This window comes from Gorilla gorilla, chromosome 2 (genome assembly GCF_029281585.2).
Source record: "Gorilla gorilla gorilla isolate KB3781 chromosome 2, NHGRI_mGorGor1-v2.1_pri, whole genome shotgun sequence".
NCBI lineage: Eukaryota > Metazoa > Chordata > Mammalia > Primates > Hominidae > Gorilla > Gorilla gorilla.
In genome coordinates, this window is record NC_086017.1 from 60101230 (window position 1) to 60125421 (window position 24192).

The window sequence follows — 24192 nt, forward strand, 5'->3', positions numbered from 1 at the left end:
CTGAGAAAACCGCAATCCAGAAAGGCTCCCGAGTTCGTAGATCCCAAAACAAGTTTACTGGACTCATTAACTTTAACAAATGACAAAGACACGCCTCCTGCACCTAACTCGCCGAACTCGCAGAAGCTCAGAGGGCTGGTTCCTGCTCTGCCCTCGAGGGCACCGGATCCCCACCCTCGGGTTAACAGATCCGCCCTCCCGGCTGTCCAGCAACGGAGCTCCCGGCGCTCCGCACCCAATCACAGCCGGGTCCCGCCTGCAGCCCGCCCAGTGCCGGGTCCTGGGGTTTGGAACCACCCCTATTGCCTTTTCTCCGCGTGGCCCCGCCTGCAGCCCAGGCCCGAGCCTGGGCTGCGCCTAATTTCCCCCTTCGCTCCGCCCTCGAGCCAATCAACAGCCTCTAATCTCCTCTGGCCCCGCCTGCAAGCCCGCCCCGGCCCAGTCCCAGGCTTGGTTCGCCCAGGCCCCACCCCCGGCCCGCCCCGCCGTCGGTGCGCGGCGGTAGGGAAGGCGCCTCCCGCAGTCGCTCGGAACTGCCGACCCGAGTGCTTCCCGCAGAGGGCTGGTGGTGGGAGCGGAGTGGGTCGGGCGGGGCCGAGCCGGGCCGTGGGCCGTGTGGGGGCCGGGCGGCGGCCGGGCCGGCGGACGGCGGGATGGGCTGCACCGTGAGCGCCGAGGACAAGGCGGCGGCCGAGCGCTCTAAGATGATCGACAAGAACCTGCGGGAGGACGGAGAGAAGGCGGCGCGGGAGGTGAAGTTGCTGCTGTTGGGTGAGGCCGCGTCCCGCACTGGGATCCTTGATTCCCAGCTCGAATCCCCAGACAAGGACTTTGACCTCCCAGACTAGGGCTTCAAACTCCCAGACCTGGGCTGTCTAGGACCCCACACCTGGGCCAGGACCAGGGTTGAAAACTCTAGATTGGACTAGACCTTTGATCCTGCCCAGACTCTAGACCAGACCCCTATCTCATCCCAGACCCCAGACCTCCAAATCCAGTCAACAGTGCCCCAACACCCGCGGTCCAGTGCCCTGCTTGGCCATCCCCCCTTGCTAACTAGCTTCACAGAACTTCAGAGCCCCCGCCATCCTTCCCTACACTTTACCCAAACCCCCAGGATGCCCGCCCCTTGTTCCCCAACCCTCAGGCTCCGCTTGTTTTCCTCACCTGCGCCTTTTATTCCTATTGGGCATGAGCATCCCGCGGGGCCCCTGCCAGGCCCCCCACCCACTCCCTCCTTCTCCTTCTGTGCCCCATCCCTAGTCTGGAATCTGTATCCTCCACCTGTGCACTCTGACCCAAGGAACCTCTCGAGTGGGAAACTGCTCTTGAGCCCCATCTCCAGCTGGAACCCCTTCAGCGAGCCCTGCTCCCTGCTTCCTGCCCTCCAGATCCTTCTCTGCAGGCATCACTCCCGAAACCCTCTGCTGATCCTCCCCTAAGTCCTCTTACACTCTGGCCTTCCCCAGATCCCTCCACCCTTCCTGCACCAAGTGGGCTGGGCTAGGAGGCGGGAGCCCTGGGTTGGAGAGGGCCTAGGCTGCCTTACGCAGAACCCCCACGGGGCTGGATTGAGGCTCCACTGGTCACGCTGGGGGAGGGGGCAAGGCCTCAGGCTTCCCAAGGAGGCTCTATGTTTTCCAGTTTCGAAGGCCAGTCTGGGAAGTAGGAGAGAGAGTGGAGGAGTTAGGGTTGTGGCCGCCTCCAAGGCCAGAAAAGATGGTGGCTGCTAGAGGGGTGGGGGGAAGTGGAAGTGGTGAGACAGCCGACATATTGCTGCCCCTGCGGGTGAGCCCAGGAGATCTGCTAGTAGGTGCTGGGCTGCCCACACCCCTTCTGGGCTGCAAGGCCTGGGATGTAGCCTCTGAGAGTTGGGGGGCTTGTTGGATCTTGGGACCCTGTGAAGGGGGATGGTGGACTAGCTGAATGAGGAGTTGAGGGGCCAGCTGGGGGTGGGCCAGGGTGTCTCTGAGCATCCCAGCTGGCCTTTTGCAAAGACGGTGGGCCTACTGGCTGTCCCCATCCAGCTTCCCACTGGAAGTAGGTGTGGTGCCCAGTGGCAATCTAATTTTGATTTGGGGATTTTAGAGTTGTGGGGAGGGAGGCCCTTGCAACAGCGCAGCACCGTTGTAGGCTGAGAAGTGCATGGGGGGGTGTGGCCCCTCGGCTTCAGAACTGTCATGGGGCTCCCAGGCTGTGAAAAGCAGGGCTTTTCGTGCTGGACCTGTGGCCGAGGAACAGCATGTATGTCCATTATGGGCCATCTGTTGACTGTCCCTGCGGACCCGGCCTCCGGGGCACAGCCTTGGAGGTTTCAAAATGGCATCCGCTTCGTGCTGCCTCAGGGAGGAAGAGAAGGGGCGGGAAGGGGCGGCGGCCCAGCCTCCTGGGCTGCTTTGCGTTGGGCGCTTGCCTCTTCCTGTCTCTGCTGTGAGTGCGGCAGCGGCAGTGAGTGGGTGTCGACGCGGCGGAATGCCCGTCGCTGCTGCTGCTGCTGCCCGACGGGCCTGGGGAGGGCACTTCCGGTACCGCTGCCTCCCAGTGCCCAGCCAGGAGTCTCTAGACAGCCTCTCCCCAGGCTGATTGCAGTTACTGTGGTGGCCGAGGAAATGCAAGACTGGACCATAGAGCTGGGGGAACGCAGGGCTTCTGGCTAGTTTTGTGTCCCGACACCAGAAGGGTCCCACATCCCACCAGACCTGCTCCTTGGAGCCCAGCTCAGCTTTTGGGCTAAGGCAAGTGAGACCTGGCAACTCCTCCCACACTGGGCTGGCAGCAGCCAGGGGTGCAGGGTCTGGCTTAGCACTTTCTAGCCTGGGAAGTTCACCCTGGGGTCCTGGCCTTCTGGCCTTTGCTTACTCTGTGAAATGGGCTTCCTGGGTTTTGGCCAAAGGAGTGCCCCAGCTCAGGATGGGGAGAACAAGAGCCTCCTGGTGGTTCTTGTTGGGGATGTAGGTTGGGAGTAAAGACCCTGCAGTGTGCTGCAAAGGGCTCTGACCAAGCTCTGCTTGATATTGACGACCCAATCTGCCATGGCTGCCTGGGGAGGGATCCTGGCTTGAGCCATGCCTTTCCCATCCAGGTGCAAGGTGGTGATGGGAGTCCAGCTGTGGTAAGTTCAGAGTTCTGGGCGCCTGTCCCATGTAGCGGGAGACTTTGTCCAGGCAACGGGACTCAGGTTGGGCAACTGCCAGCCTTCCCTCCCAGCCAGAACCACGCCTGCTGCCCCGCCCGCACACCGCCTCCCTCCCATCTTGGGTAGCCCTGCCAGCAGGCAGGCACAGTCCTTGTCACCAGGGCAGAGGCTGATGTGGTACACACAGGCAAGAGAGTATTTCCTGGCAACTTGGTAGGGGGAGCAGATACCAGTCCTATTCTAGGGATGCTCCCCACTCCTACCCAGCTCAACATGACTGATCAGCTAGGCCCAGGTGGAATCTGGGACCCTGGTCTGGGCTCTTAAGGGAAAGGAAGCCAGAGTGTATGTGAGGGGGGAGAGTCTCTGATTTGGGATGGGCCTGTGTGGACAGCTTCACAGAAAAAGGAGACAGTGTCCACCATTGGCTCCATAAAGGCTTCAGAATGTAAACAGAGCAGTTCTCTCTTGCCCCTGGAACTTTGCGTGTGTTGTTCCCTACTTGATTGTTCTTTAAAACTTTACTCTGGGATCACCTCCCAGGATCCTTCCTGGACATCCCCCCTCGACCAAGGCTGGTGAAACATCTGGCTCCCAGCGCTGTTGCTTCCCCCCTCAGATGCCTGGAGACTGCAGGGCAGGGCTAAGTCCTCTTCATTTCTGTGCCCAGCATGGAGCCTGGCATCTACTGGGTGCTTCTCATCTGTTTGTTGAATGAAGGAAGTATCCTCTGAACCTGATTTTGGGTAGATGGTGGAGTAAACTGAGTGGCAGTTTGCATACTGTGGGCAGGTGGCAAGGGCCCACAGGCCCACCACAGGGTTGGTGACCAGCATTGAGGGGACACTGAGAAAAGTTCTTCAGGCTGTTTCTTCCCAGCCCTGCCACAGGCTATGCTGGCACCTGAGAGAGTTCTTATCCCACCCTGTGCAGAACTCCTGCTGAGCAGAGTGGCTTTGTATTCTTCCTTCCAACTCAGGCTGTTGGTGCACTGCTAGAGGGCTGCTGTCTCTGACACTCCAGTAGCCACAGTCGAGCTTGAGCTGGCTGGTCCAGCAGGGGCTGCTCTGCAGCCCTGGGGCTCAGACCAGAGCAATGCTGTGAGAGTCCTGGTACTGGCCAGTGCAGAGACTGCACATAGCAAGGGCTCAATGAAGTTTACCAAAAGTAAAGAAAGGGGGTTTTGTGGCCTCTGTCCTGTCTGTGTCTCTTGCAAAGGGCTGGCATACTATAGATGCCTAATGAGGGTATATGGACAGAATGAAGTGATTGAACATGTCCATGAACAGGGCAGAGCTCCTGGGAGAGGAGTAAGTATAATCCTGGGGCAGCCACTGGAGCCTGGTCTAGCTGGAGACAGATAGGAAGGGTTAGCTTGGGATTCTGGCTGGCTGGGTAGTGGGTTAGACTCTAGTGGTGCCTGTGAAGGGGGGCTTCCTGGAGGAGGGGGTCTGCTGGGCAGCTGTGAAGGATGAATACCATTTGCCAGGGCCAGGCACTAGGGGTCAGAGGGACCAACTCGACAAAAACACTGCAGCAGGAAGACTTGGCCTGTATTCCCAAGAGCTTGGGTGGGTGTTTCCTGGCCTGGTGGGGAAAGGGCCACCCTCCCTGGACCAGCCCATGGGGTCATCCAGACCTGAGTTCGAATCCCAGTTCCACCTATGGCACTGGCTGAGAGACTCAGCATCAGGTGAAGCCCTGGCAGGAGTCCTGCTCTCCACTCATAACCCGGGGGCAGAGTGCCTCCCTGCAGCCACAGGTTATGGGGACAGTCTACCAAAGCTTGGAGGTATGAAAAATGGGTGAGGGAGGCCAGGCGTGGTGGCTCACACCTATAATCCCAGCACTTTGGGAGGTTGAGGCAGGCAGATCACCTGAGGTCAGGAGTTCAAGACCAGCCTGGCCAACATGGTGAAACCCCATCTCTACTAAAAATACAAAAAAATTAGCCAGGTATGGTGGTATGTGCCTGTAATCCCAGCTATTCGGGAGGCTGAGGCACGAGAATCGCTTGAACCTGGGAAGTGAAGGTTACAGTGGACCGAGATGGTGCCACTGCACTCCAGCCTGGGGGACAGAGCAAGACTCTGTCTCAAAAAAAAAAAAGAAAAAAAAAAAAGAAAATGGATGAGGTACCCACTGCTGAGAGTTTGGTGGGAAGGAGTCTCCCATCCTAGAGGCTGCCTGGCCCCGGTCTGGAGCCCTGGGGAACCCCCTCCCCTGCCCTCAGGCAGCTGTTCACAGCAAGTGGGGAGCCCAAGGTGTGCAGATAGTTGGTGCCAGCAGGAGTGACAGACTGCCCTGGGGACCTTAGGCCCAACCTCTGGGGGTCTAGGTTTGGAGATGTGGTAGGGCCCTGGGTGCCAGGTGGGCCAGTACCCACCCAGGCTGGCCTCCAGCCCCTACACTCTCCCCCAGCCCTCTCCTTCACTGCTGGAGCTCATTAGCACTTGAATGGGGGGCGGGGCGGCTTGGGCCTCTGAGTCTCTTCTTCCCACCCCTCCCCCAGGCTTGTCGGGGCTTTGTCTGCAGGAGCAGGCAGGGATAGAGCTCCCACACTAAGGAGTGAACAGGGGTCCAAGCTATAGCTGACCCCCTCTGCCTGCATCCTGCCCAGTTCTGCTAGGCTCAGCCCCTGCCTCTCACGCCAGTGTCAGTGCAGCCAACATGAGCTCATACCTCTAGGGTAGGAGTGAGACTAGGTCCTTCAAGGGATACCTCTGAGCTGAGAGACTAGGTGAATCAGGGCAGCTGGAGCTCAGCTGGGGGCATCCCAGGCGGGTGGGGGAGAGGAACCCCAGACAGAGGGCAGAGCAGGTGTGAGGACAGAGAGAATGAGCCGCGCTGCTGTGGCAGGAGGTGGAAGTCAAACCAGTTGCAGGACACAGGCTTCCATGTCAGAAGCCCTGAGGCAACATCACACCACCCACTATGTGTCAAGAGCCTAGGCTGCTGGATGGGGCCTGGGGATGGTCCGGGACCCCTTTGGCCCTGGGCAGCTTGTCAGAGGTTGGCCCTGGGTGGCCTGAGAGGTAGGGTCACTGAGTGCCATCACTGATGCCCCAGGCCCTTGAACATCTGTTTGCCTAGCAAGTGGCAGCAGGTAGTGCTGAGGGTGGGGTGTGGTCAGGTCCCAGCAAGGTCCCTAGGCCTCCAGCACTGCAGGGGGTGGGGCAGTAGGTGCACTTGGGGCTACTTGGGCCACAGGCAGACACACAGGTCCTGTATACTCTGCCGTTGATCTTAGTTCTTGGTCCCTGGCTGTGACTCTCTCAGTCTGTCTCTAAAAGCCACCCATTCACTTGGCGGGAACAGGATGGAGGAAGCTTTGTCCACCCAAGCTCTTAGCCACTGAGGAACCAGGGACTCCCCCCACCCCACCCACAGCAGAGGAGGAGACTGTCACCCCAGAGCCTGAGTGCTGCCTCCCCTACATCCCGTTGTGCTGTGGGGGGAGGCAGGACCGGGCAGATGGGGGCAAGGTACAGGCCAGGGAGTAGTCTCATCTTCCCATCATCTCAGGCCAGGAATCCCAGCCTAGGAGTTCAGCGAGGAGGGGAAGGGGTCAGCAGGTTCTGGCCAGGCCACTGCTGATGCACCCTGCCTGAGTGCTCTGCAAGGTGCTTTGGGGAAGGCAAAGGATTGGGTCCTTTGATGGTGTCCCTGGTACCTGATGCTCTCAGGCAGCCCTTCCCTCAGCTACAGGTGCAGGGTGGAACCCTGTCTGCCCAGCCCCACCCAGCCCTTCTAGCCTGAAGCTCTCGTTCTTACTAAACCCCAACCCCACCCTCACCCTGATGTTACTTCTTGGGGCTGTGGCTGCTCTTGGTGGCTGGGGAGGAAGAATCTTTCTGGAATAACCAAACATTTGCTGGGCTGGTTCTTCTGTGCCGGCCTCTGTGCACATCTACAAGGCTTGAAAGGCAGCACCACACCAGTCTGAGCAAAGGCCTAAAGGTGGGGTCATCTCAGCCTTGTTGGGGAGAAGATATCCTTATGGCTTGGAGGAATCTGGGGTCTCCTGACAGCCTCAGGATATGCAAAGGAGGTGATGGCAGCACCTACTGTGTGTGCCCCCGGCGGGAGGAGGAGGTAATGAAGTCTGCACGACATGGCAGGGCAGGGCTGGGCCTCTCAGGGAAGTGGTGTCCACACCGGAGGAAAAGGAGGAAGCAGCTGGGGGAGGAGGAGCCCAAAAGAGGAAGAGGCCAGAGGGCTGCCTGGTGCTAGGGTGGGGGTGAGAGCCCAAGGGCCCCCCAGGGCTTTGCCAACTGGAAGGGTCTAGGAGGTGAACACCTGCCCAGGCTTATCTGTGCACTCCTGTGGGCCATTCTAGTGGCGGTCACTGAGTTGGAGCCAGTCCAGGTAGCTCTGTACCTTGTCCCACCCCAGCAACTGTCGGGCCCAAGATCCCAGAGAAGGTGGTGCCTTCAAGAAGGATTCCAGGCCCCTTCTTTGGCCACAGGAAGTTGTGGCTGGGAGAAGGACGCTGGCGGGAGGGCTAGCAGGAAGGCAGAGGGCTGCTCTTAGATTCCCCAGCGGCCATTGCTCTCCAAAGCCGGAAGGCCAGCCACAGGCTGAGATGAATGCCTGGAAATGCAGCAACAGCCCTGAGATGAGCTCACTCTGGGTTTCCCCTGCTGGGGGGTGGACAAAGGATCCCTGGCCTCAGCCTAAGGATTCTCCCCTACCAGCACCCACTCGCTGGGTCTAGGGCTGCATTCACTGGGCCTGTTTCCCCTCAGGTGATAACCACAGCTGTCTCTGATTGAGCCTTGACTGTTGTGTGGAGCTGAATTCTTCATTATCTTGTCATATTTAATCCTGTGAGGCTGGGACTGATATTACACCCATTTCACTGATGGACAAACTGAAGCTCAGAGACTTTATGCACTTAAACAAGGAACAGAGATGCCAGGACATGACCCATGTAGTAACTAAGCGCCTGCCTCCAACTGCCACGGCCCCTTGGGAGTCTGTGCTGGCTGGAAGTAACGGATCAGGCAGGACAGCAGGCAGACGGTGTGGGTGGGTGTGTGTTCTGCCTGTGCCTATGGGCCCTGGCTTGCGGGCCTCAATTCTTCTTTTAGGAGGTGGAAAGGGAGCTGTCTGACCTGGAAGGTGGGACCCAAGACTCTGTGTATGAAGCTTTCTACAGCCATGTGGTCATGGGGGACCCCCTCCACTCCTTTTTTTTTTTTTTTTTTTTTTTGAGATGGAGTCTCACTCTGTCACCCAGGCTGGAGTGCAGTGGCATGATCTTGGCTCACTGCAACCTCCGCCTCCTGGGTTCAAGCGATTCTCCTGCCTAAGCCTCCTGAGTAGCTGTGACTACAGGTACGTGCCACCACACCCAACTAATTTTTGTATTTTTAATAGAGACGGGGTTTCACCATGTTGGTCAGGCTGGTCTCGAACTCCTGACCTCAAGTGATTCACCTGCCTCGGCCTCCCAGAGTGCTGGGATTACAGGTGTGAGCCACCGCGCCCGGCTGCAGCTGCACCTTTTGACTTCCCACTTTTTCTCCTAGTCTGTATCCTCTCACAGTGATGCTCAAGTTATAGCTGGCAACTTAGGACTTCATTCTTTCCCTAATATTATGCTTGTTCTCCCATAAGCCCCAGTCTTAGACTGAGACCAAGCCTGGGGAAGGCTCAGAAGCTACTGAAGTCCATGGTGAGGGCCTCTGAGACTGGGAATTGTCCAGAGGAGTGAAATGAAAGCATGTTCCTTAGGGCTGCACTGTGAGCACAGGCTCAGTGCTGGGTGCACGTGTGGTGCTGTGTGGTGGTAGAATGTGGCCATGGTGTCGGCTGATGACTGCATGATAGTTGTTGAGGCTGGTTCCTCTTGCTCCTTGGCCTCCGAATCTCAGTGCTGTGGCCTAGTGGGCACTTGCCCTCTCTTGTAGGGGTTCCTAGGGGTTCTGCTGTGTTGCCAGGCCAGGCCGTAAGGGGCTGAGGGGGCTGAGGAAGGCTTAGGAGAGCCAGAGCAGAAGCGTCCAAGCCTCTCTGGGCCATGAAGCCATGCACAGAGCAGAGACCCATGCATCCTCATGGCCACCCAAGACTGTGGGTCCCAGAGGGTCCAGTTCCTCACCGTGAGACCTCAGACTGTCCTCTTCCCTCTCTGTATCCAGCACTAGAACCTGTGATGCTGTGATTTTTTTTTTTTTTTTTTTTCTGAGACTGAGTTTCACTCTTGTTGCCCAGGCTAGAGTGCAGTGATGCAATCTCGGCTCACCACAACCTCCGCCTCCCAGGTTTAAGTGATTCTCCTGCCTCAGCCTCCAGAGTAGCTGGGATTACAGGCATGTGCCACCATGCCCGGCTAATTTTGTATTTTTAGTAGAGACAGGGTTTCTCCATGTTGGTCAGGCTGGTCTCGAACTCCTGACCTCAGGTGATCCGCCCACCTCAGCCTCCCAAAGTGCTGGGATTACAGGCGTGAGCCACCGCGCCCCGCCAGTGCCGTGATTCTTAGCATGGTCTCCTGGCCTGTGGACACAAGGACAGCTGCTGGCTTGGGTTGGGCCCTGAGGCAGTTTGGGGTGACTTTGAAGAGGCTACTCAGGGCAGGCCTTGGGTTTGGCACCCTCCCTCAAGGGGTACATTTCATAGATGAGGCCTAGGCTCCCGTTATCTTTCCCAGAGTCCACCGCCATGAATCAGAAGGGAAAAGAGGTCATTCAGGTGCCTTGGGAACAGCGGAGGGATGCCTGAAATGAAGAGGCCTCCAGGGAGACGGTGCCAAATGGCCCAGCTCCGCGTGATCCGGGTCTTGTCCAGCACCTCCTGGCTCCTGCACAGGGCGGTACCTGGGGCCTGAGGCGCCAGCGATGAACAGGTCTGGGGCCTCCTTTACATCAGGCCAGCCTTCCTCACCCGGTGCCTGAGTTTCCCTCTGTGCAGTGGAAAGGGCCCCACTGAGGGAGACACACCTTGCCCCAGAAAGACTTTCCCATGTGTGGGCAGGACCTGAGGCCTCAGTTTCCCTAACACAGAGATCTCTGACTTGGCAGTAGGAAGCCAGGCCCTGCTTGGTAGTGCTCCCCTTTGGGCCCTGTGAAGCCGCTGGAGGCAGCCGAGTGCCAGAGACTGGCGGGAGGGAGGTGTGGACTCTGTTGGTCTGTTCAGGCATCCGTTATAGGGCCATGCCACACACACGGGTGGGAGTGTTGCCGGTCCCTTTCAAGACCTCGAGTCCCTGCCTCCCAGTGCCGGACCCGTGCTGAGCCTTCTCGGAGGGAATGAGGGGGGCCGGGGAGCAGCACCTGGAGGAAGGAAGAGACGCCAGGGGCGGGGCTCAGAGGGCCTTTGTCTGGCCGGGTGTCTGCCCCGCCCTCCCGTTGCCATGGTTTCTGTGTGTGCCGAGTCTCTGCAGGCTGGGGGCTTCGCAGGGACGGGCTGGTGGGTGGGACACCTTCCCCAGTCGCCCCTGGCTGAGGCTGCTTTTCTGAAACAAAACGCTCCCCAGTGCTGCCCAGCCCCCACTTCCTTCCACAGTGTCTCCGGCTGCCGGGCGCCCCCTGGTGGTGGCGGGGCATGGGTCCCTAGGACTGCAGGGGACGTGGGGGTGCCCGGGATCTGAGACCCACAGGCTGAGCTGGAGATGTGGCACCTTCCTGGGATAAGAGTAGGAGGTGGTGTCCGGGCTGCCTTTGTGGTGGGTTCAGGGCTACCCCCACCTGCCCCACCATGTCCCACTGGGATAGGCTGGGGAGTTGTGGCAGTGTGGGCGGGCCTGGTGTTGTGGGTTTGAGCTGGGCCGCTGCCCAAGTCTACCCTGTGGTCCCAGCCGCTGCTGCTTCTGAGAATCTCTGCCCTCGGGCCTGCCACGTCAGCTGGCTGCTCTTCCTGGCCCCACGTGTTCCCACGGAGCCCACCAGTATGGGGGTTCTCTCCAGGGAGGTCTGCCTGGCTTTCTGGGTGTGTGGAGCCAGTGAGCAATGTCAGCAGTGAGGCTCCTGGGCAGGAAGGAGGCCCCAGCTGTGTAGGAGTGCCGGGTTATACTGAAGGGAAGTGACGACACAGCGGAAAGCCAGCAGAGGAGCCAGTAGCTCTGACTCCTGTCCCAGGTTATGCTGAGTCCCAGCAGGGAACCACCACAGCTCTGAATCAGCCTGTTAGCCACTGTCCATTGCTCTTCATCTGCTCTTTATCTGAAAATCTTCAGAAGCTCTCCTTCAAATGAGATGACCACAGCAGTCTTCTCTGCAGGTTGCAGGAAATGAGAGGTTTGGGGAAATCTGTACTCTTTCAAAGGGTAGAAAAATAGTGATAACTTTTACCTGAATGCTCACATGTGCCCCACACTGTGAGAAGAGCTTTGCATTTAATCCTTACCCATCTCTCAGAAGGAGACAGCGTTGTCCCATTTCACAGATGAGGTGCCAGAGAAAGGGCAGGAAAGGAGCTGAAGCTCTTGAGGATCTCAGGAAGGATCAGAGTGGACATCAGGGCTGTGGCAAGTCTGGACCTCCTTCTGGGAGAGGATCTGAAAATGGGAGGTAGGCTGGCTGGCTGCTTGAGGCTTGACAGCTCTGCCCAGGGGAAACTGAAGCCAGAAAGGATAGCAGCAAGTCCCAGCCTCCCAGCAGATCAAAGCCTATTAAGGAGTTAGAGGGTCCAAGATGAACAGATGCTGTGACTTGAATGCTGGGGCCTGGACTAAGCATCAAGTGACAAGACCTGTGGGCCTGTCTCTCCTGCTGCAGGGGCCCTGCTGGTCTTGTTCATGCAGGTGGAGTGGTACTGTCTCGCTTCTCTCATCGGTTCCCTCCTCTGGGGCTCAGCACTCCCAAAGTGGAAGCAGATGTTCTAATGCAGAGCAGCTGCCACCACCCAGCACATCACTATGATTACTGCCTACCTGCTGTGGGCCCCAACTGCGCCACAGGGCAAAGGCTGCAGAGGTTTCTTCCGTGGTGGGAAGAGGTGTGACTCAGTGGGAATGCCAAGGCCACCCCAGGGAACCTCTGCAGGCCTCTCTGGTCTTACCCAGCTGGGGACAGAGCACTTGGTGGGGCCCTCTGCGGGCAGGAGGGGCTGATTCATGCCACCTTCTATTGCCTCAGTTCCCCTACCCAGCATCTTTGCAGAAATCTGGACTCAGGCTGGACGCGGTGGCTCACGCCTGTAATCCCAGCACTTTGGGAGGCCAAAGCAGGTGGATCACTTGAGGCCAGGAGTTCGAGACCAGCCTGGCCAACATGGTGAAACCCTGTCTCTACTAAAAATATAAAAATTAGCCGGGCGTGGTGGCACATGCCTGTAGTCCCAGCTACTGGGGAGGCTGAGGCAGGAGAATTGCTTGAACCGGGAGGCAGAGGTTGAACCGGGAGGCAAAGGTTGCAGTGAGCCAAGATCATGCTATTGCACTCCAGCCTGAGCAACAGAGCGAGACTGTGTTTCAAAAAAAAAAAAATCTGGACTCAGCCACCCCTCTGAGAGGCAGGTGCGAGGGGAGCTGGGTGTGCGCAAAACTCGCAGATAAGCCTCTTGCCAGCTTATCTGGTAGGGGACATCCATCAGGTCCTGATGGAAAGAGGACCCAGCCAGAGATGGGGAGAGTGAGGCTACTGCCCCACAGCTGCCAGGGCACTTAGCCTGTGGGCTGCCTGAGAGCTCTTCACCCCACCCATTCCACCCAGATGCCATCCTGGGGCTCCACCCACCTCTGCTCCTGTGCCCCTTCTCTGCTGGAGCTGCTCCTGGGCTGTGCCCCTGCCTCTGTCCCGTTGTTCCCCCTGCTTCCTGCCTGGCTGCCAGCACCACACCCTTGTCCTGCCACTCACTACTTCCCGCCTGAGTCACAGCTGCTGGAAAGACAAAGAGAGCAGCCTGAGTCTAGGGATAGAGGCTCCATGACCTTGATTTGCTTACCTGTCAAGTGGACCTCTTTTTTCAGTGACCCCTGCTTGGGATAGAGAATGTTCTCTTAACATTTAAGAGGGCTTAGGAGGGGAAAATGAAACTTCAAGGGGACAGGGAAGTGGGCCCTCCCTGGCTGGGGCAGGGAGCAGATATCCTGGCTCCTAGTGTGACTGGCTCTGTGCTGCCTACCTCATGTCTACCAGGTCTAGCTGCTGCTAGGAAAATCAGATGCAAAGCAAGTTTGCACCCTCGTCCCTGGGCAGGGTCACGAAGCGGCCCACATCACCTACTAAGAGTGGGCAAAAGGCCAGACCCCCTCTTCACTCTCAGTGGCCAGATAGGGAAACTGATGCCTCAAGTGGGCAGGAGTCCCGAAGTCACACAAAAGGGGGAAGCTTTCACCCTAGACCTCAGGTCCCCCGTGCCCTGGGTAGCTTCCCTGCTGCGTCTCAGCTCGCCTGGCTTGGGACTGCATGGGGACCCATGACTTCGCATCCTTGGCCTCTGCTCCTCCAGTTCCCCCCATCCTGGCTGTGACTGGCTCCTGGTTCTTCCTCCTGCTCTGGAGGAGCCAGTGGGGAAGACAGTCAGGTAGCCACTGCTGCCCTCCCTGCCCCAGTGGGTGCTTTGAGCCCCAGGGGGATGGGCCTTAGTGTTCAGGCGTCGCTGTGAGGCTTTCCTGGGACCTTTCCCCATGTCCTCATCGGCAGGTGGAGGAGTGTTGGTATGGAGATCCTGGCTGCCCCTTTGCCATGCACAGCCCAATGGGGAGGGAGTGGTGCTGGTATATATCCCGGTACACACCCCAGTGAAGATACTGGGCCCGGCCCCTGTAGTGCCCAGGGGCTAAAGCAATAGAGGGGATTGCTGCCCCAGCCACAGCACCCCAGCCTTCCCAGGGCCTTCACATTTGTATGTCCACAAGATTGTGCAACCATCACTGCTATCTAATTCCAGAACATAATCACCACCCTCAAAAATAAACTTCATACCCAACTAGCTGTCACTCCCCATCTCCCCAGATCCCCTCCCCTCATCCTGGAAAGCAGGCCTGGGACAGTCAGAAGCTCAGTGATTGCAGGCGCCTGATGGCATTTGTGAGGAGGGCTCAGGCAGTTCCCCTCAGGGTGGTCTCTGGCGTAGGGGGCTGAAGGTGGGCAGGGGCCTTGGCAAGGCCTGCCACCATGTCCCAATGCCTGCTGCCGCTTGTTGAGCACTGCAGACATGGCCCAGAGTCTGCCTGGGGAGCTAGGGAGTGAACCCAGTGCCAGGTGGACTGTGTGGCTCCGCTGCAGTACCAGGTACTCAGGACAGCTCTAAGAGGGACTGCACGGTGGGCAAGTGTGCTCCCTGCAGAGGGTACTCTAACCCTGTGACCTCAGCTTCCCTGGACCTCAGTTCCTTCATTGGTTAGATTGGGGTGAGAATGGAACCTACCTCCCAGGATTGCTGTGGAGATGGCAGTTGGTGGGTGTCATTGATGTAGAGCAGCATCTGGCACATGGTGGGCGCTGTTTTCATATAGCTTTGCTGTCGATATTGCCGATGTTATTGTTACTGCTTGTGTTCGTTTGTGTGTTAGCACCTTCATCCTCTGAGGTTGTTTTGACCAGCCCCAAGGGATGCTGTTGAGCTTGGCCAGAGTACCCAAGTTTGACCTCTGCACAGACCTCACTACCCACCCAGCTAAGCTGCACAGAGGAACAGACGTGCCACAGTGATCAGAACTGGGACACTGTGAATGGGGCATGGGGCACGTATTCCCAGCAAAGGGAACAGCATGAGCAGGGCCCTGGAGATAGCTAGAGGTAGTGCCTGGCAGCTGCAGGTGTGACTGGCAGTGATGGAGCAGGAGCACAGGGTCTGGGAAGGACAGCAGGGCCCAGCTGGGGGCCATTCGACCTGGAGCTCAAGACAAGCCAGCAGCAAGGGAGCAAGGTCAAGGTGAGGCCCTGCCTCCACTCCCTCTGGCCCCCAGCCAGGGAGTTGGGTGGCCCCCCTGGTCCTTCTTTACACAGACTCCCTGGGTAATACAGGCTCCTGGGCTGCACTCCTCAAGATCTGGCTCTGTTGTCTGGCATGGGACCTGGGAGTCTGCTTTTTTTTTTTTTTTAGACCAAGTTTCGCTCTTGTTGCCCAGGCTGGAGCGCAATGGCACGATCTTGGCTCACTGCAACCTCCACTTCCCAGGTTCAAGCGATTCTTCTGCCTCAGCCTCCTGAGCCGCTGGGATTACAGGCACCTGCCACCACGCCTGGCTAGTTTTTGTTATTTTTAGTAGAGATGGGGTTTCAACATGTTGGCCAGGCTGGTCTCAAACTCCTGACCTCAGGTGATCCACCTGCCTCAGCCTCCCAAAGTGCTGGGATTACAGGCATGAGCCACCGCTCCCGGCGGAATCTGCTTTTTTAAACACCTCCCCAGGGCATTGTCCCGCAGGGTCTCAGCCACATTTTGAGAATGGCAGGGTGGACCAGGCATCATGGGTTCCCTCCACCCACTTGCCCTTCTGAGTCCTGGCTACATGATCTTAGATCAATACTATATTTTTCTGAGCCTCACTGTCCTCATCTGCAGAATGGGAACAGAAACAGTATCTGCTGTGACTAATACAGGAGAGAATGCAGCAAATCTCAGTACCAGCTAAAGAGAAATATGGGCCAGGGCTGTACCAGGCCAGGGAAAAGCTTGAGTCAGTATGGGCGTGTGTGGGTGTGGGTGTGTGAGATACGCCGCAGGTCTCCCAGATTCATGAGTCAGTACGCGTGTGTGTTACACTGTAGGTCTCCTAGATTCTAGCCTTCTAGCCTCCATCTGCTCAGGGCAGACCTGGGCGCAGTGAGCAGAGGGCGGGGCATTGGGCCATGTCCAGAAAGCTGAAGTGTGACGCTGTGCTCCTGCTTAGGCCCCTGGTTGCTAAGGCTCAGAGTGTGGGGAGAAGAAGGGCTGCTACCCTGTTGGATAGAGTATGCAGGGCATCTTCCTGCCAGCTCTGCCCAGGGCACCATATTGGCATGCACCAGCTGCACAGGTTGGCAAGCCTATGTATGTGAGAACAGGGTGGCTCCTTCATGGCTGGCCAAGTCTCCAGCCAAGACCCCCCAGGACAGTGGGGAGCCATGGTGGGCAGCAGAGCTTGTGGGAGGCAAAGGCCTGCAGAGAGTCTGCCATGGGGCACAGGTGCTCTAGGTTACCTTGACCACTGTGGCCCTGCCAGCTGCATTCCTGGTAGCTCAACTGCCCACCAGGCCCAGCTGCCTCCATCTCACGGTGCAGCTGGTGAGAAGGTTAGTTCTGCCTCCTGGGCTACAGGTGTCTGGGCATTTGTTCTGTGCCTGTGGAGCCCCTCTGGGCCTGCCTCCTGACCACCTGTGCCCTCTGTTCCAGGTGCTGGGGAGTCAGGGAAGAGCACCATCGTCAAGCAGATGAAGTAAGTGCTGTATTCCAGAGGCAGTGCTCAAACTCCAGCTTCCCCTCTTCACCCTCTGGGCCTGCACTGCCCCCGACTACAGGCCCAGCCAGTCTTAGCCAGGCCCAGAATCTTCTGAGAAGCAGTCACTTATCCTCAGGTCCCAGTGGGTCAGGGGCAGTTTTCCCTTCTCTGAAGCAGGTCCCAGTAGCCCCAGGCAGCCGTGGGAACTCCCAGTGCCCTGGGGACACTAACCTTCCTGGTCCCTGGCTATCAGGATCATCCACGAGGACGGCTACTCCGAGGAGGAATGCCGGCAGTACCGGGCGGTTGTCTACAGCAACACCATCCAGTCCATCATGGCCATTGTCAAAGCCATGGGCAACCTGCAGATCGACTTTGCCGACCCCTCCAGAGCAGTATGTGCCCTCCGCCCCACCCTCTCCCACCTCCCAAAAGGTTTCAGGGTGGCTGGGTGTGGTGGCTCATGCCTATAATCCCAGCACTTTGGGACGCTGAGGCGGGTGGATCACCTGAGGTCAGGACCAGCCTGGCCAATATGGTGAAACCGCGTCTCTACTAAAAATACAAAAATTAGCCGAGCATGGTGGCACATGCCTGTAATCCCAGCTACTTGGGAGGCTGAAGCAGGAGAATTGCTTGAACCCGGGAGGCAGAGGATGCAGTGAGCCAAGATCGCCCCATTGCACTCTAGCCTTGGTGACAGAGCTAGACTCCGTCACAGAAAAAAGTAAACAACAACAAAAAAAAGGTTTTAGGGCAAGTCTCATCCTAGGGAATCCAAGAATACCCTAGCCTGGGCCCCATTCCAGAGGTCTCCCTGCCTCTGGCAGAGTGGGGGTACATTCCTTCAACTGCCTGACCACCCGCCACTGTGCCCAGGACGACGCCAGGCAGCTATTTGCACTGTCCTGCACCGCCGAGGAGCAAGGCGTGCTCCCTGATGACCTGTCCGGCATCATCCGGAGGCTCTGGGCTGACCATGGTGTGCAGGCCTGCTTTGGCCGCTCAAGGGAATACCAGCTCAACGACTCAGCTGCCTAGTGAGTGCTCTGAGGGGCTGGGCAGGGCAGGGCAGGGGCTGGGGGAGGACTAAAGGCTGGACCAGAGGGCCTGAGAACCCCCAGAAGGACACTGCTGGTCTTTGCTTATGAAACCGATGACTGTTAACCAAGGCCTTCCTGTTTTTTGGTTTGGGGGATGGGTGGGTGTCACGTTACTGAAAGGCCAGGAGGAATGACAGGCAGGTGGCTTATACAGTACATCTCTTCCAGGCCAGTTGAGTCTGATCTGTCTTGACATACAGTCTTCTAAAGAACATTTGCGGCTGGGCGTGGTGGCTCACGCCTGTAATCCCAGCACTTTGGGAGGCTGAGACAGGCGGATCATGAGATCAGGAGATCGAGACCATCCTGGCTAACACGGTGAAACCCCGTCTCTACTAAAAATACAAAAAATTAGCCGGGCGTGGTGGAGGGCGCCTGTAGTCCCAGCTACTCAGGAGGCTGAGGCAGGAGAATGGCGTGAACCTGGGAGGTGGAGCTTGCAGTGAGCGGAGATTGCACCACTGCGCTCTAGCCTGGGTGACAGAGCAAGACTCAGAACATTTGCTGCCACCTGTTCTGTGCCAGGCCCTGTGCAAGGCTTCAAGGACACAGTGATGAGTGGAGCAAAGTCCCCATGCAGTGACAATTTAGGGTGTTAGTGAAAAGGTAGAGGTGGAGTTGGCCCAGAGACAGGATTGCTGAGCTCTGAAGGAGAGTCAGCCAGGGGAGGAGTGGATGAGGGGATTCCAGGCAGGGGCATAGCATGTGCAGCATCTCAGGGTGGTGGGGAGCTGGCTGTGCTTGAACATAGGCTGTGGAGGCTGGCTGGAGGGGGCCACAGGGGAGGGAGTTATCTGGGAGGTGACAGGTATGTGTGTAGGTCAGAGCCCCTGGACCTCAGCTCTGACCCTCGCTGGCCCTAGGCTGAGGAATTACAAGGGGTCCCAGGAATCCCAGAGGCATGACAAGCCTATACCCTTTCCACAGTTCTGAACTCCTTCCCTGTGGTATCTGTCATATACTTGGACTGGTGCAGGGTGCTGAGGACCCCAGGGGGAACAGGACAGACAGGCTAATAGCCATTGAGGATGGCTGCAGGGGACATCCACAGCCTTTGGATGGTGTCACCAGATAGGCTGCTGTCCCTGTACTCTAGCCTTCCCCTATCTCTGCGTAAGCCAATCCCCTCTGACTGGAACACCCTTTTGCTCCTAATTGCTCATCCAATCCTGAGCCTACCCATAGGGTGGATTTCAGCAAGGGTGGGTGGGAGGAGGAGGAGGGTCTTGCCTGGCTGTGATTCCTGAGCCCTGTCCCAGCCACATGAACAGCCTCCTCCTACCCTTCTTACATGGCCTGAATGCTGTTGTGAATATGTACCCCCTACAGGAGCTGTGGAGTCACAGCCAAATGCTGTGGGGGCCCCCAGGCCTCACTACTGCCCCTCCCTGAGATCTCTGGCCCAGCCACCAGCGAGCTTGGGGTCAGAGGCGCAGGGACCTTGGTGCCCATGATACTCAAAGGAAGCAGGAATAGAGCCACCTCCAGGCCACCTCCTGCTTCTCCATCATCCTCTTTCTCTATTCTCCAGACATTAGGCACCCACTGTGTGCCCAGCACAGTTTTGGGAGTGAATACAGGCCCTGTTCTCCCAGTCAGGTTTATGCCTTGATAGCTCCCCCTGGGAATGGGTTGCGGATTGGAACACCACAGGAAGCAGGGCTCCTTCAGCCCCTCTTCGCAGCAACCCTCCAAGTGTGCAGCAAGTCAGGGGGTCCCTGGGGCGAACCCACCTGTTGGGGAAAAGGGAGAGGCTGGTGTGGAATGCACCATGGTGCCTCCACATTGAGGACTCTGGCAGTAGGGGGCGGGGCATGGTATGCGGGTCACAGCACATGCGTCATCGTTCCCCATGGCCCTTCCTGTTTTTCTGTTTTGTCCCTGCTACTCTGAGATCATTTCCCTCTGGCCTGGTTTGGCCTGGGTGCTGGTGGGAGCCAAGGGCCAGCCCCAGCAGCCTTGCCCCAGGAATGAAAAGTCGGCTCTGGGCAGCAGCCTGGAGGCCTGGGACCAGCCTCCAGGGCATGGCAGGGATATTGAGGCAGGCAGCAGAGGCAGGCCCTGCAGGGGTAGCCTTGATACTAATTAAGGGAACTGGTAATGAGGAGCCCCTGGGACCCCCGCCAAGCAGGTGTGTGTGCCCTCCCCCTGAGGAACCCAGATTTCATTGGGCGCTGGGCAAAGAGCCCACTGGGCCTGGCAGGCCCCAACCTGTCCAGCACCACATCGAGGGACCGCACCCGGCTGCTCTGCGGCTAATGCCGTAATTGTGCCCATTAGCATCCTGAATACTTCACTGAAGGACTAATTTGCCTCCTCCCACCCTCTTTGCCTATAGCCCCAACATCCTGGATCCTGTCTGAGGCAGGTCTGGCTCAGACCCTGGGTGCTGGAGCTTGGCTGGCTAGCTCTCCACAGAGCTGCACCTCCTCCCATTCCCATTCTACAGGTGGGAGGCTGGGGGCTCTGAGTTCAGGTTTCTTCATTTGAGCAATGAGGTAATGCAGGCAGGGGTTAAAGAAACAAGGGCTGTGCCTAGGCCAGGCGCAGTGGCTCACGCCTGTAATCCCAGCACTTTGGGAGGCCGAGGTGGGCGGATCACCTGAGGTCGAGAGGTCAAGACCATCCTGGCCAACATGGTGAAACCCCGTCTCTACTAAAAATACAAAAATTAGCTGGGCGGCGGGCGCCTGTAGTCCCAGCTACTCAGGAGGCTGAGGCAGGAGAATCGCTTGAACCTGGCAGGCAGAGGTTGCAGTGAGCCAAGATCACGCCACTGCACTCCAGCCTGGCAACAGAGTAACACTCTGTCTCAAAAAAAAAAAAAAAAAAAAAAAGCAAGGGCTGTGCTTGAGAAATGGCATGGGAGGGAAGGGGCCTCTTGCAGCTGGCCCAGGGTCCAGGTAAGGAAGCCCCATGCTGGCCCCCACTGACCCTCCCACCCCCCATCCCCAGCTACCTGAACGACCTGGAGCGTATTGCACAGAGTGACTACATCCCCACACAGCAAGATGTGCTACGGACCCGCGTAAAGACCACGGGGATTGTGGAGACACACTTCACCTTCAAGGACCTACACTTCAAGTGAGCGAGCATGTGGACAGGTGGGAGGGGCAGGACCTGCCAGCCTCTGGGGTAGCAGAGGCAGGGGCTGGTCCAGGATCCCCCAGCCCCACTGAGGTTTTACAAGCCTCATGTGTTCTGGGCAAGCACATCCTAACCACCTAGTGAACCAGCAGTCAGGATCCACGCCACCTCTGCCGGCTGCTCACAGCCTCTGCTGCTCCTGCCTGATGTGGCTGCAGCCTGCCTGCTGTCCAAGCTCCTGGCCCAGAACCAGGGGTGAGGTGGGCAAGTGTGGATGATTCCAGAAGGTAGCTGCCCTACTCTGGGCAGGCCTCTGTCCTCAGTCAGCCAACCTGGGAAATGGGGCAGAAAGCCTCCCCCAGGCTCCCTTCCTGGAACTAAGGTGATCTATATCTGCAGGATGTTTGATGTGGGTGGTCAGCGGTCTGAGCGGAAGAAGTGGATCCACTGCTTTGAGGGCGTCACAGCCATCATCTTCTGCGTAGCCTTGAGCGCCTATGACTTGGTGCTAGCTGAGGACGAGGAGATGGTGAGAGGATGAGAGAATGCTGCGGGTGGGGGCAGCGGGCTTGGGGAGTGGTGGCTAGCGTTGACCTTGCTATTCTACCCCCAGAACCGCATGCATGAGAGCATGAAGCTATTCGATAGCATCTGCAACAACAAGTGGTTCACAGACACGTCCATCATCCTCTTCCTCAACAAGAAGGACCTGTTCGAGGAGAAGATCACACACAGTCCCCTGACCATCTGCTTCCCTGAGTACACAGGTGTGGGGACTATGGGGATAGGGCCTCCGGAGGGTTGCTTCTTGTCCCAAGTAGCCTATGGTGACCAGGTGGCCCTCAGGCATCCCCCACTGGACAGAAGTGTAACCTTGGAACACTGGCAGGGGCTGGTGCCTCACTTAGGCTTGTATAGTTGTGTGTGCACACATGGAGCCCTTAACACACTCAAGCATGTAACACTGAACATGTGTACATGGGCATCCTCCTTCACACAGTGGGGTACCCCTTTGCACATCTGGCATGTATGGGCACCCACAAACATTGTCGTATTATGCACATGCATGCACAGGTTGTATGCCTGGCCGTCCACACGCACAGACCCTTGCTGCACACGTAGGATGCGGCCTGCCTGCCACACATGCAGCACAAGTCTTCATTTTCTCTCCCCCAGGGGCCAACAAATATGATGAGGCAGCCAGCTACATCCAGAGTAAGTTTGAGGACCTGAATAAGCGCAAAGACACCAAGGAGATCTACACGCACTTCACGTGCGCCACCGACACCAAGAACGTGCAGTTCGTGTTTGACGCCGTCACCGATGTCATCATCAAGAACAACCTGAAGGACTGCGGCCTCTTCTGAGGGGCAGCGGGGCCTGGCGGGATGGTGAGCCAGAGGGGCTGTGGCAGGGCGCTGGGGAAGAACTAAGCGGGCCTGGAGCCCCAGCAGGGGGTTCTGGGGGTGGGTAGGGGGGTGAACCTGGAGGGGGGAGGGGCAATAGGTGAGCAGGGGACAAGGGAGGAGAAGGCCCAGGGTGTGAATCAGGAGGTCAAGTGAGTGAGGTACAGGGCATGGAGGAGGTCATACAAGCAGGCCTGGCCCAGTGGTCCAGACAGAAGGGCCTGGCCTTGCCCTGGGACAGAACCAGAGGCCATCCTGATGTTCCCTGGAGAAATCTCACCTCCTCACCCACCAGGCCATTGGCCCAGCCTGCCGGAAGCTGGATGCCAGCGGAGCCCAGCCCTGCTGCCCACTACCACCAGCTCCATGTGCACCTCCAGCTCTTGCCCTCTGACTTGTCTGAGCGTCCCGGGCTTAGGCTGGCCCCACTGGCCCTGGTGGAGGTGGGGATGACTCTCCCAGTGCCACAGACTCCCCTCCCCCACGTAACCCAGCAACAGAAACTGGCTCCTGGGCGGCAACTGTGTCCCTGGTAACAAATGGGTAGGAAAAATAGAGAAGGGTAATTGTCTAGGGAGGCGGGAGAGAGGCACACCCTGGCTGCTTCCCGATCCATGCTCTGCTTTCCCCCCACCTCCAGGGCCACCGCCGACTTTGTACCCCCCCAACCCCTGAGGAAGATGGGGGCAAGAAGACCACGCTCCCCGCCTGTTCCCCCGGCCGCTTTTCTCCTCTTTCCTCTCTTTGTTCTCAGCTCCCCCTGTCCCCTCAGCTCCAGACGTAGGGGAGGGGTTGCCACAGGCCTCCCTGTTTGAAGCCTGCCCTTGTCTGAGGTGCTGGTAATGGCCATGGTACCCCCTTCTGGGCATCTGTTCTGGTTTTTAACCATTGTCTTGTTCTGTGATGAGGGGAGGGGGGCACATGCTGAGTCTCCCAAGGCTGCATCTGGAGGGGCCCCTGCTTCTCCAGCCTGGACCCCCAGCTTTGCCCAACACCAGCCCCTGCCCCAGCCCAAGTCCAAATGTTTACAGGGAGCCTCCTGCCCAGTCCCCCACCCCCAGCCGCTCGGAGGCCCCAAAGGAAAAAGCACAAGAAGCGTGAGACGCCACCATTCCTGGAAACCACAGTCCACCGGCTCATTCTCATAGCTTTTTAAAAAAATGAAAGTAAAGGAAAAAAAAAAAACAAACTGCAAATCTAGAAAACTTTTTAGAGAAAAACTATTTAAAACTGTCAGATCCTGACCAGCAACGCCCCCCCCCAGCCCCCCTTCCAAGTGACTCCGTGCCTTGAGTGTGTCTGCGTGTTTACACCCGTCCCTCTGCTGGCCGCCCCTGTGCGAGCGGCACCCCTGCCCTGCCCTCCACAGAATTGGGTTCCGAGGGCTGTTCCAGACAACTGCCAACGTCACTGAGGGCCCTGCCCCAGCGGCCCTGGGCCCAGGCTCTATTAACCTAAAATGTAGCTCCGTAGCGCTAACCTAGGAACCGCCGCTGCCTGCTGGGGGGCCACGCCCCTCATGCCCTTGTCCCAGGCCCGGGGCCTTCAGCGTTGAACACTTCCTTGCTTTTTTCACATGTTTTATGGAATTGTTCACCTGGTTTGAAATAATAAAATGTAGAAATTAAAAAAATACCGAGAACTGATGGGTATTCTCTCCCAGGGGCAGAGGCCCGGGCTAAGGTGTGCCAAGGTGATGGTGGTCCTAACCTCAGTCCTCAACCTGAGTCAGGGCCCTGACTCAGCTTTCCGGGCCGTCCTGGAGCCCGACGCTCTGAGCTTCATTTCTCCCACCTGGACTAGGCAGCATACATGTGGGGCCCGTGTGTCCCCGCCCTTCCAGTACTCTGCAGCCTTGGGTCTCGGGCAGCTGGGCAGGCTTCTAAGGGAGCTGTTGTAAGGTGCTCTTCCACACCTGGAGCAGGAGGGGTGGCCGGCCTCTCTAGCGCGGAAGGAGAAAGTGACTTCCGACTTAGGTACCAAGGCCCGGAGAGTGTGCGTTGCCAAGGCCACACAGCCAGGTGGGCCGCATGCAGTCCTGGCTTGACTAAAAAGGCCAGTAGGGGCCTTAAGACATATTCAGAAAGGTCCCTGCCCCAGAGGGCCGCCGCCAAACCTGCGGGGTAGTGACAGGTGGCCATATTACCA

At 58.0% G+C, this 24192-nt stretch overlaps 1 protein-coding gene and 1 long non-coding RNA gene across 3 annotated transcripts; one reads left to right on the forward strand and one right to left on the reverse strand.

Moving 5' to 3' along the window:
* Positions 1–509: 509 nt before the first annotated feature.
* On the forward strand, positions 510–23677 carry GNAI2 (G protein subunit alpha i2). 2 transcript variants are annotated; one of them, XM_055382484.2, is made up of 9 exons: positions 510–771; positions 16403–16445; positions 16702–16843; positions 17328–17488; positions 20507–20635; positions 21038–21167; positions 21252–21405; positions 21815–22029; positions 22685–23677. In XM_055382484.2, exons 1-8 carry the CDS (start codon positions 654–656, stop codon positions 22003–22005), a joined length of 1068 nt encoding a protein of 355 aa, XP_055238459.1. In that variant the 5' UTR covers positions 510–653; the 3' UTR covers positions 22006–22029; positions 22685–23677. The 2 variants fall into 2 exon arrangements, with proteins under 2 accessions (XP_055238459.1, XP_055238460.1); XM_055382485.2 differs by lacking the exon at positions 510–771 and adding an exon at positions 11173–11376.
* On the reverse strand, positions 22923–24184 carry LOC134758053 (uncharacterized). The gene is made up of 2 exons (XR_010132815.1): positions 23755–24184; positions 22923–23641 (listed from the first exon to the last, which is right to left on the reverse strand). It is a non-coding gene; the product is annotated as an uncharacterized lncRNA (long non-coding RNA).
* Between the last annotated feature and the right edge of the window lie 8 nt (positions 24185–24192).

What these genes read in the sequence shown, in the direction of transcription:
- GNAI2 (XM_055382484.2), top strand. Translation starts at nt 654, where the DNA reads ATGGGCTGCACCGTGAGCGCCGAGGACAAGGCGGCGGCCGAGCGCTCT. An exon ending in GGTGAAGTTGCTGCTGTTGG is followed by an intron (nt 772 to 16,402) that starts GTGAGGCCGCGT and finishes CCTCTGTTCCAG; the next exon opens with GTGCTGGGGAGTCAGGGAAG. An exon ending in CTCAACGACTCAGCTGCCTA is followed by an intron (nt 17,489 to 20,506) that starts GTGAGTGCTCTG and finishes CCCCATCCCCAG; the next exon opens with CTACCTGAACGACCTGGAGC.